This window comes from Lycorma delicatula, chromosome 1 (assembly GCF_047948215.1).
Source record: "Lycorma delicatula isolate Av1 chromosome 1, ASM4794821v1, whole genome shotgun sequence".
Classification (NCBI taxonomy): Eukaryota; Metazoa; Arthropoda; class Insecta; order Hemiptera; family Fulgoridae; genus Lycorma; species Lycorma delicatula.
Window position 1 is genome coordinate 293,162,016 of NC_134455.1, and position 13,229 is coordinate 293,175,244.

The 13,229-nt window shown below is 28.7% G+C and overlaps 1 protein-coding gene across 1 annotated transcript; it reads right to left on the reverse strand.

Moving 5' to 3' along the window:
• Positions 1–1,796: 1,796 nt before the first annotated feature.
• Positions 1,797–11,977, reverse strand: LOC142332786 (uncharacterized). Its single transcript, XM_075379405.1, has 4 exons — positions 11,840–11,977; positions 10,554–10,691; positions 7,945–8,198; positions 1,797–2,704 (listed from the first exon to the last, which is right to left on the reverse strand). The coding sequence occupies exons 2-4, from the start codon at positions 10,678–10,680 to the stop codon at positions 2,432–2,434; spliced, it is 654 nt and encodes a 217-aa protein (XP_075235520.1). The 5' UTR covers positions 10,681–10,691; positions 11,840–11,977; the 3' UTR covers positions 1,797–2,431.
• Between the last annotated feature and the right edge of the window lie 1,252 nt (positions 11,978–13,229).

Here is a 13,229-nt window from a genome sequence, read left to right on the forward strand (position 1 = left end):
AAAGTTACATTAACAAAATTTTTTTAAGCAAATAAAAAACAATTACTGTAATCGTATTGATTTTTTAATGTCATTATTATGAAATACATGTTTCACTGCCCTGATTGACTAATATTTACAAATTTCACTAGTTTTTAAAATAATATTACAAAAAAACATTACTACCCATTGGCATTTAAAAAACAGACAAAAGGACTTCGATGCTCTGTGCACAAAATCAATAGTCGATTTTTTCAACAAAACACGATTCCTTATTTATACAGGAAATGTATCCTTTATACTTAAAAATAATCGCTTAAGTTAAAAATTAAAGACATTATTACTTTAACTATACCACGTTGTGCCCTGGTTTACAACATGAAGTAGTGCACGCATTCCTTCTCTCTTGTTCACTCATCCAGACTGAAAGTAATTAGTTCAAATAATAGGAACCACTACTTGTGGCCATTATTTTACAGGCAACCATGTGTTATCGTGTTGCAATTTAGTATATAATTTTTTTGAAAAACACAATGAACGTAAATAATTAACAATAACATACCTGTTTACACCTGGCAACTTGGAGGTTGCGCCTGACAGAGCTGGCAACCACTTATTTTACATTCTTCACATCGTTCTCTTTCAAATGACATTTAATTTGCTTAAAAAAATATATTTGCAATTCATTAAAATAAATAATTACAATATATTTAATTAAAGGTAATTACGGCTAATTTTTGTTAGGCAACCCGGCAACAACGTATTAAATTATCACTAATCATTCTTTATAAATAGAGTTCTATTAAAAAAACAGATACCTGCAGAAATCAGCTGCCAGATTTTAGACTATAGATAATCAATTTTTTCTAAACCATGTATTAATTCGAGTAGGTAAAGGGAGATGTGCAATGTGCTACAAAAAATACAGTTCTGCAATGGAAAGAAAATATGTACATCAATGTAAAAAAAAAAACATTAAATATTCTGTGTCAAGTATTTTACTTCAAAAACTTTTTTTTAAGTAAAAAGTAACAATTTTAGTAGGTAATGCTATTGTCTTTAATAACTGATGAAAAAATAATATACAGTAATATTTGGCAATAATGTGCTGGAATGTTAGTAAATTATTTTATTGTATTTTTATAGTACGTAACAATTTCCATAAAATTAACATACTTTCCATTTCCGATATCTTATTAAAGTGCTACTGGTTCTGTATACTTTAAAGAAAGTAGTTAAGTAAATATTTTCTATATACGCCCTTAAACTTTAGAATTATTTCAACAGAGACTCACTTGCTCTCATCCGGAGAAAAATAGATGCATTTCAAAGTTTGCTTACCTTAACCATGAGATTCCATGGATTCCAAACAGTCTCATATCTCACAAATTTTTACTTTTACTACATCAGAAATATGTTTATATGCTGCATGGAATTGCCTCAGTGAATTTATAAGTTAATTTTAATTTTAGTATGAGTGACCTGATAACAGTACTCGTGTATAAGATGCGGTCTGTTGTGTGATCACAATGAGACTCCATTTGGGAACTCATGACAGTCAAGTTGTTAATATATTATATTGATTTTAGGAAATAATAGCAAGAAATAAATAAATAAATACATTTTTCTTAATGTTTATAGAAACTGAGATGATCAGAAGTCATAAAATATAAACTTTATAAAAAATTCCTTTTATTACAATGATTTTTCAACTTCATAAGTGAACCATTTATCTTTAAAACATAAAACACCAAACTAATATTTATGTGGTGCTATTAAGCCCCAAATAAATATCTAAAAATAAAAAGTCACTCATGGAGGTTTTCCCAATATATTTTTGTACTTTATTATAAATATTTTGTAAATTTAAATATCTCCTTCTATAAATAAGTACAATTAAAGATAAATGCTGCTGTTTAAAATTAATCATATCATAAAGAAACTAGTGTATACACCTGAATTCACATATAAAGTGAAAAGCTTCCTTTTTATTTACATAAAAATAAAAAAAAACTCATATTAGTAAATACAACTACACTGAAAATCTATTAATTTATTAAACAATAAAGTTTACCCAACAGTACTCATAAATGTAAAGTACATTCTGTATCTACAAATATCAGTACACCTTTTCTACATTCGTAATAGTTAATTTGTAAAAGATCTATTCCATAATTTTCAGCTTATTATGGATGAAGAATTATTTGAATGTACACTACAAACTAACACTAACATATCTTTCATACATTACAAACCACTTATTCCACAACCTTCTTTTCAATACACTGTGAAGTAAACACAACAATACGCAAAACATTCTTTCAAGAGAAACTTCCTTTGTGAACCAGTGTTCAAGATTTAAAAAAGTTACAAATACCTTAATGTATTACATATCTGAATAAAAGACTCAAATTAATATATATTCTTCTATGTAAACATATAATTTATTTCTTTATCCATGATCAGTGTTGAAAGCATTAAGGCCTTTCTTTTGTATCGCAACAGCAACAGCTTGCGCAAGAAAATCGTGTTCAAAATGTGGTTGCTGAGTTGTTTCTACATTACCATCGACATTATTAGAACTAGTAGCCTCCTGCTGTATAGAACTATAAGGTGGACGATGGTGGAACGGTGTACGTTGTATAACAGCATTTGACTCAGATGGTAAATTCTGACATGAACATTTTTTCTGTTGTAACCCATGACTTTGTATTGCCATCATTACCTAGAATATAAATAAAAAGTAATAATACATCTTATTCAAGCAAAACTCAATTTCCAGATATATGGTAATCATAACTAGAAAAATGTATATTAAAATTTACACAAATCTAAGATAATAAAACATATTTTCTGCTATTTTTTTTCATTTTGTTCTAGATGTACCTCTTATAACTTGTAGGTTGTAACTAATTGGATAAAATATTACATAATTACATGTCAAAACACTCAGAATTAATATAGCTAACTCGATTTGAATCAACTTTTTTTTTGTCCGATTTACATTAAAAACTCTTTTTAATGTAGAATTTGACAGTTTTGTTTTAAATGTTCTGGAGGTTGGAAAACTGAGAAAGTTTGGTGTAGGAATGATTTAAATTCAATAAACTGTGCTACAGAATTTAGTACAATCTTATATTTACCAAAACCAGTTTATTAATAAAATAATTTAAATTTTACTAACCGTTTAAAAACAATTATAAAGTTTAAAAACTAATATAATTCCAGTTAAGAATATTATTTTTAATAATAAAATCTACTTTTTTATAAAAGAAAAACATATCAAATGTTTACTTCCACAGTTAATTTTAGACATACAAATGTCTAGAAAATATAAGAATTCTACAAAATACAAATAATAAAAATGATGAATTGTATTTTTTTTCATGAAAGAAATTTACAGCTTCAAATGCTCTAAATAATAAAAATAGAAAATTATTATTTTTATAAAAAAAATAAAAAAAACAATGGTAAGGAACTATAAGGGCAAAGGTTTAAAAAAAAATTTGCTTATTGGACACCATGAAGAAACATGATAATAATGAGCCATTATTCCAAAGAGCTTTTGGTGCTAATTATCAACACTGAAATTATCACTCAAGTTTCTAGTAACATTCCATAAAGCATTATTATTTAGATCACAATCAATGATGAGGTATTTTAAAAGTAGAGTTTTTGTACAGATAACATAAAATACTGTTTCTTGTCGGAAGGGGTACATTAATTTATTATTTGCTGCTTTACATTATTCATTCCACTCTTTCTTTCTCCAAGAGAAATGATGTTCATTACGTTGCGGTCAGTCCTTGTGGTGAAAACTGGTTAAAAGGTATCATTTGCAGAGCTGAACTCCTGCATTTGATCTTGGTTCACTGAAGAAAGCAGCACACAAAGTCATTTGGTTTGCTGGCTTATACAATAAGCGTAAAGTGACATTTCCACAAGTTCCATCAATTGCCAGAAAAATACAATAGAATCTGAATACAATAAAATACAATCTGATATGTTGAGACTAGTGATGGGCAAATTCCTGAGAAAGTTTCTTAGAGGAATATTTCTGGGAATTACTGTTTTTAGTGGAAATTTATATTTCACATTCTTTCGTCCTTTCATCTTGAAATACCTACTGATAAGATATGGATACAAATGCACATTTTTAATTTTTACCACTATAAGTCCCTGCTGTTGAATCCAAAAGGAATCAGTACTAGCCTAAATATAATGAAACCAGGTTTTTTACTCTAATCCTCATGTAATAAATTTAATTACAATATTTAACCTGAATTACAAAATTCATTGTTCACTATCACTACTTTCTATGTTTTCTTGTTCATTATCATTCTCTTCTCCAATTCCTTCCTCTTTTGAGGTGGTTCTCTCCTGAGAAACAATCAGGATCTTTCTGAAGATGATTTCTGTAGCCTATAGATGTTATCTTCCTAGCCCTTTCTGTTGTTATAGTTTCTTTTTTTATTGTGAATAAAATGACTGATGCTCTTCTCAGCTGCCGCTGATGTTGCTACAACTGATAAAATTTGACTAGCTACTTTACTTAAGTCACTATTACACACTAGTCCTGTCCACCATTCTATGGGAGCACACTTACAACTGACTTCCACAGGAGATCATTAGCCCAGCTATCTCATTTATGGAAATTCCATCGAATAACTCCTTGGCGGTGCAGTTTGACCCCTGGGAGGCTGAATTTAATAAATCTGCTGCAAAATGAATTGGGTGCACAGATGTCTTTATTCTTTCATGAAAATCTTTCTGTAAATTGTTTTGTTCTATACTTGAGTTAGCTGTCTGGTAAAAAAAAACAAAATCTTTTTCTAAATTTTTTAAAATACACTGACTTTGTGAATTAAGTAATTGTCATCTTCCAGAACAAGAACTGAATTGCTTTATGGTTTTAAGAAGGAAATAATTTTTTCTGTGAAAATCCAAAACCAGTCACCATGTAAAACATTAGTTTTTACCCCTTAAAGGTGTTTGAATATGTCCTCGATGTGCAACAAAATGCTATGCATTGTTCTCTAGAACAATTCCAAAAGCTTTCTGTAAATTTCTAGCCTTATTTCCAATTGTTATCAAAACTTTATGGGCTCCATACTCCTCTAGAATGTCTTGAATTTGAGAAGTAAGGTAATTATTGGAGTCATGCCCGTTTTCTTCTGTATTCACAAACTTAACAGACAGGCTTCAGACATACTGATGTGGAGATCATGAAAAATTGAAAATATCTTAATTACAAATGTTGCTCTAGCCATCGTACTGAAAATGAAAATTATCAGATGTGTCAATGATGTTCCAGACATAAATTTTCATATGACTGTACTCTGTATCTAAGAGGGTAGGAGACAGATACTTTCTTGGTATGAATGAAGGCCTCAAATATTAAAAAAAAACTCCTTTCATAGCTTGTGCTCAAAAATCCCTAATGGTGTTTTGGTAATGTATATGGCTCATACCATCATGTTTGCTTTCATCTGAAATATAAATTTATATTAGTAAACTGACTACCTTAGAACACAGTGCATTCACAACAAATGATATTAATTCAGGGCCCCAAAATCCTCACACTTTGGCAAAAATATTAGCTTCTCTATTTGTTATACGGATTTGCAAGAGGGTAAGAATAATTATGTATTTAGCAATAATCTGCTGACTTTCTCTCACCGAGTCAAAATAACTAGCAATGGATGTAGTGGACCCGGCAAAATAGAAATGGGTTAAAAAATATATTTTAATAAAAATTTTATTTAACCAATTTATAAACAATGTTCAGACTCTAGCAGTTATTCTCAATTCTTATATTAAGCTGAAGGACAACCAAAAACCAACAACTAATTTGTGTAATATTATAATGTGATTAATTTTGGAATTACAGTAAGTTATTGGCTTTTTAATCAGTAAATTTTTTACATTACAATTGTCATCATAATATTTTATAATGATTTTTTTCTTACTATTATTATTATTTCACTGACAAATTAATTTTATTGACATCAAATGAATTAAGATTTATGAAATGATTTATAGCATATGTTTGATTTGTGTATATTTTCTTAATGATTCTTAGAAATAAAAAAACAAATAATCATGAATTAATGTCGCCATCCACGATCATATAGCTAAATATAGAACTAAAACTATGCATAGTTAAGACAAGCTTTCTTTTACTGAAATATATCTATGATTAGCTAACGAGAGTAATATATGTGTAACATATTAGGAACAAAAAGTACTTTGGCAAGGTGGAAATTATGGAGCTGAAGTACGATTGTAGATGAAGGTTTACTTTCCGTACTCCTCACTGCAAACCAAAGAAACTTTCTTCTGTTACTGGATCAAGACAACTAAGAATACAGCTCATACACCACCACTTGCCAAACAAACATTTTTTAAAAATATACAGGATATAAGTTTTTTCACTTCACACAATTTCTGAATTTTTATTTATTTTTTAAAAACAACACACTCGGGGAGAGCCCTGAGATAATCCACCTTCCCTCCACAATCACAAAAAAAGTTATTTTACAATGTAATATCAAATGGAAAGCTTTTTTACCAAGCAATAATAGGAGTTTATCTTATGATCTGAGAACCTTTTCATACTGCCTCTCAAACTTAATACAAAATGAACAAAAATTTAAAAATCTAATAGTAGCAGCAAAAAATAAACTATAACTTTTAAAAGAAAAAAAAATTTAATTACAACTGAATAATTTTATTTTAAATCGCTGTATGTTTTTTCAACTATAATAATATAATTTAATGATATTATTTTTCTTTTCTACATAATCATCAAAATTAGATAAACATTTTCATAATGATGAATAAATAACTTTATCAAATGCTTCAAAAATTTCTATCAGATTTTATCAGTGAAAGAGTGTATTCTTCTTACAGTTTCCTTCAACTTCCTGGATAATTAGTCACAAGGAGTGAGGTCAGCCTGTTCAGTAAATGAATTGTGATTTTCCATGGATGTGTCTTCAAAGGAGGGACTGTGTCGGTTTTTGTATCATGCAAGAACCCATATGTTAGCAAACAGTTCTGCGTGAATCATTCAAACTTTTATCCTGTTACTTGTTTAAATGCCTAATAAAAGATTTCTAAGAGTTTCCTTACAATGATAGTTGTAAAATTAATAAAATTAAGAAATTAATAAGCAAATAAAATAACCTGATATTATGCTGATTACAGAAAGGGTATGATCAAGCAAAGCACCCAAAATACTTTAACAGCAGATTTCCTGTAATAAGGTTAACCTGGATGCTCTCCAGTACATGTGAATCACACCTGTGCTACTGATGAGAGTCAGACTTCCATCACATACAGATAATCAGTCATTACTGGACATTTCACATTCCTTCTGTCTATGACATCTTGACCTACATGCACTAATGATTCATGAAGTTTTATTTTTTTTGACCCATAAAAATTGTAAAACACATACACCTTGGACATAAACTAATAAGGTTGTAATTGATTTAAATTGCGACTCATAGCTTGTAATCTTACAGAGACTGTCATGGTATTATTTGATGCAGGAGAAATATTTTCCATGAGCATTTGATTGAAAGGTTAGATGCATTAACTGAGCCAGTAGTTTTGAAACAGATATTATTTTTTTAACATCTCTCACAGAACTGATGTTATTTTTTTAACATCTCTCACAGAACTATCAACTAAATATTAGAATTTGGATTAACAAATTAAATTAAAACTTTATATATCTTATAACCAAGAAAGTAAATATTTTCTCAACATCCCAATTTTCCTTGAAATCTCATGAATTAACTTATTTCAAGTAATCAGAATCAAATTTAACTTCCAGAACATGAACATTAAAATAGAAATGTTTAAAGAGTTTCACTATTAACATTACAAAAATAATACATTATACACATATTATAACAAAAAGAATAAATGCTAAACATAAAAAACAAAACAAATTACAGCAGCATCCTCTAAGTTAGCAGGATTTCTAGGTGACTGGAACGTTTCATATGCCTCATCAAGAAATCCATCAGTGTCATGATCAAGGGGAACAATACCCATATCCTCAATAACTTTATTAATTGTATTATCCACAACTGCTTTTGCCATCTGCCTTGTCTGCCATCTGTGTACGGGCCAGTCAGGTCTCATTACTACTAAAGATGAACTTCCACCACTGTTGCTACAATTACAATCTTCTGAACACGTACGATCTGAAAACAAAAAATAGATCTTTAACTAAATTTCTTATGCTGAATTGTTAGGCTCTGCGCAAGCATTTATTTACATAAAGTGCTATTTAATCATAACAATTTCTACACAAGCAAATAAAATAACCTGATATTATGCTGATTACAGAAAGGGTATGATCAAGCAAAGCACCCAAAATACTTTAACAGCAGATTTCCTGTGATAAGGTTAACCACATGCTCTCCAGTAGATGTGAATCACATGCTATAAAGAAAATTTTAACTTGTAGATTAACCCATGTACATATTTATATTTATAAATGTAAATATTAGTAATTTATTTGTACAAAAAAAACGTAATATTCACCACTGTTAAACCAAACAGAACTGTTTTTATGTATCTCATTTTACAATATCTCAGCAAACAAGAGAGCGCCTTAATATACTTCTATTATCATTATTAATAAATTCCTGACATCTATGTTCAGGTCTTCCTAATAAGTTAAAAATTAGGGAAAATAGCCTTTAAGTTTCATCTTTGTTTAATATATTTTAAAATATGAACTCGAATATTTTCTTTTATGCCTGAAATATTATTTATTTACTATCTTCACATATTTAATTTACAATTACTAGTAAATTATATAAAGTAATACTGATTAATTCATACTTACTTCAATCAGTTATTAAATTCTTTTATAATTGTATACTTTGTGATTAAAAATTTTACCATGGTTTCCCTTAATCCAACCAGGCAAAAGCTTGGAACCCACCAGGTTGGTCTAGTGGTGAACAAGTCTTCCCAAATCAGCTGATTTGGAAGTTGAGAGTTCCAGTGTTTAAGTCCTAGTAAAGGCAGTTACTTTTATATTGATTTAAATACTAGATTGTGGATGCCGGTGTTCTTTGGTGGTTGGATTTCAATTAACCACACACCTCAGGAATGGTCAAACTGAGACTGTACAAGACTACACTTCATTTACACTCATACATATTATCCTCATTCATCGTTTTAAGTAATACCTGAACGGTAATTCCCGGAGGCTAAACAAAAAAAGAAAGAAAGGCAATAGTTTGGGAAATTTCTTCTTCTTTTTTATTCATTGAGTAGCATACTGAGCTGCTCATTTTATGGTCTACCTAGTGTATTATTATGTACCAATCAGAAAACAGTATACTGTTTACTTCATACATGTGGTGTATCTATTAAATAACAACTGTTTTTACCTCTCAATAAAGTTATCAATGAGATCTGATAATGAGCTCTTTGGCAGAGCTCAAACCTTCATGACAAACATCAACTCTCAGCAGTTAAGTTGATGCGAGTCATCGTTTAAAGTACTAAATTAAAAAGTTGAGCAGAGCAGTGTGACAATTTGAATTTGTTAGTATAACTGAACAAAAATACCAACAGAATATTTTCAAATTCATACTGAAAGAGGATCTTAACATGAAAAAGTTTGTACCAAAATGATCTTCAAACACCAGAACAAAAGAATGCTGCAAAGAAATTTGCACTAACATGCTGCAACAATTTAATAGGTTATGATGCTAAGATAAAAAATAAAATAAAATGATAGTAAATGCCTTGAAAACGGTCATCACATTCATCAAAGCAAAATTAAATTTAAAGTAATGCTCATAGAGTTTTTTGATGTAAAGGATGTAATTTTGGAAGCACAGATTTCAGAAAGCATAGCAGTAAACCAGGATTTTTATAACGAAGTTTTGATAAATCAAAATAGTCACAAAAAATGACCAGAAATGAAAAAAAAAAAATGGTTTCATTCTTTAATAGGGTTACATGCATGCTCACGTAGCACTTTCTGTACAGCAGTTTTTGTTGGATAATATATTAATACACTAAACATTATACACTTATAGCATTGTCAATACACTAATTAAAAAAAAAAAATTAAACAAAATTCATTAACAATTCACAAAAACTGTGATCACTTTCTAAAGGCTACCTATTTCTAGTGTCCTACGCAAAATCAAAATTTAACACTACGAAATACTTATTAAACATAAATTTATATAGCATTTACTCCTAGCACAAATAATAACAATGATTTAACACATGTTCATCTACAGCCAAATTTATGACATCATCATAAACAGGTGGGCAATAAGTTTCCATTTTCAAATATTTTCACAAATTACATAGGGGTTCTGATTATGAGTGGACAACCCTTTTTGTATCTTAGAAACTGTTCCAACATTTTCAATGTTTCAAACCAGATATATAATTTTAAACATATTTTTTTATAAACAAAATACACATTGAAAAAAAATTTCCTAATAAGTCTGCAGTTCAATTATGTAACAGGTAACAACTATCAAAAACAAAAAAAAAACTTAAAAAGGTATACTACTTACGTCTTCCTTGTCTGAAACGGTATCGCCCTTTAATCTGCCAAATATAACGAGCTTTCTTCATAGGCCGTTCTTCTTGATCTGATACACTCTGACTAGTTGAAGAAGATTCATCTTGATCTGAAGACATTTCTTTCTAGCCTACAAAAATAGTTACAATTTTAGCAAACACTATATTAGACTAAAATGATGACTAAAATTAATTCATTATGATCAAAAATAAAAATTATTATACCGAAACTGCATTGGTCTGTTTGTTTCATCTGTACATCAGTTCATAAACATCCTGACTATAAGATTCTAAAAATTAACATCACTCAAGCATGATTATTTTACTTTCTTCTCAAAATGACACACTAAATGATCCTACAAGGATTATATATTTAAAATAAAAAAAAAACAATTTATGGCAATTAGTGAAAATCGTCAACTTATGGTAATAAATTGCTCTTTAACTGAATAACAGTACATAAACCTAACCTTAATTTGCAAATACCAAAGAATAATTAAAGTAGTGAAACAATAATAAAACTAACACACTCTAAACAAGGTAGATATGCTGAAAAACAAAACTGGCTAGAATAAAACTAGACTAAAGTGTATGAAATTTAGTACTGATATTGCTGTAACTTCCAAACAAAAATTGTGGCAATACATTTTTTAATAACAAATTTCACCGTATAACTAGTAACCAGCTTGCCCAGTATTAATCAAATTTTTGATTTTATTATCTTAATATCAACTATTAAAACAAATTTAAATTGTTAACTATACATTCATTTAGTTCCTCATTATTACAAAATTATTTTTTAATTGCATTTCAGAATGACAAACGATTATTTGCTAAACCTTACACAAACAATTACTATTAACTGCTAAAATCACACTTCGGAATCTTATCATAATAGAAAGAATGCGCAAACTTTTTTATGTAAGTTAAAATTACAATTACAATTGTATTTTAATTACAAAACTATCCGGAAAGAAAGCTTCGTTATCTATAAATAACAGTGAGCTTCAATACAGTAGTCTAACATCCATAATTTCAAAACAACAGTCGAAATGATTTACATTCTTACAATAACATATATTATCACCAAATATATAAAATTAAAACAGATTCACTATAGCATTAGGGAAATTATGTTGCAGTAAGTAAATATTCATAAATACAATAATTTCAAGAAAGAAAAACAACCGAATTGTCAGGTAGGCAAAGAACGCAGACACTGTATGACAACTACGCCCACTATGGAGAACTATGCTGAAACCAAAATAACAATTATTACCAGCGTTCCTGAATTTCACAAGTTTCAAATCAATCCATTCTTAACAAATTCCAGTACTAACGCAAATTAGACTTCAAAATCCAGAAACATTAATAACTCCCTAAACCCACAAAAACTGTGTTGACTTCCTAATCAGTGATGACAACTTTACAAATGCAGAATATAAACATTAATTCAACCTTTCAAAGTTTAAAAAATTTATTTCTAGAAAAAACAAACAAAATCTTCATTGCTAATTGATTACTGCAATAACAAAATATAAAATAGCAGAAAAAAAATATGTGTATATATATATATATATATACTTTAACGTCTGCAGGACATTTAATATAAATAATATAAATTAATCATATTTTTACATAACACTACTGACAAAAGAGCACTGTGATTTGAACACTAAAGGCACAACTGTATGCGCGATTTGGAGTAATAGTTAAATGTGTTTCAGTTATTTGTTTGTATGCTTTTAGATTAATAACTTTAAAGCAATATAACCATTGGGTTTAACTTCAGTTTTAGCTGAACTCCCTTGAAGTATGCTACAAAAATTTGATTTTAAAACTTGCGCTATTTGGTGGATTATAATCTCGCAGAATAAAATTGTTTTATTCGTGGGTTGTTTTACTTGATTTTTCATTTATTTTTAAATTTTGATTAATTATTTTTCTAAGATATTTAATTCTTCTGTTTTGTGATATTGAAAATTTTGTTTTGTTTATACCTATTTAAAATCTGTCATATTTTGATGTGGTTTATTTTAAATAAACTTCAAAATTCATGTATCTGTATTTAGGTTCTGTGAACTTTATTCAGAATCAAATTCTCTACCAGTTTTGTTTAAAATTGTTATGAGATTACTACATTTAACAAAGTTATTTTACGCCAAACATAAAATAGTGTTTTCGACTCAAATATTTGGTCTTTTACTCTAGATTTTTCGAAAAGTAAGATATAGTTCTGGGAACTGTTTTTTTTTTTTTCAGTTTTACAGGCCAGTTCATATAAAACCACTAAATTTACCGCTTATTTTTAGTTTCAAGGATTATAATCTGGCTTAATTTTATCGAAGGCGCAGAAATCAGTATAACATAACAGTATAACGGTATAACATTATATATTATAGTTATAACAGTAAATTTAAGTTTTTCTGTTTTTTCTTTGGTTTAGTTTCTCCTTGATGAATTTTAAGTATACTTGTCTTGTTTCTGCCGGATTTTATTCAAGAACTTATCTTGTGTATTTTCTTTAATTGGATTTTTGCTGTGACATTTACAACCTTCTGCTTTTTGTTTTGTAGTTGTTAACAGCTTTTTATAATTTTTTACTTATTTTTCGATATATTAAAGGGTTTTTCGATAGTGCAGTTGGGCGGTATTGTGTACTTTTGTCG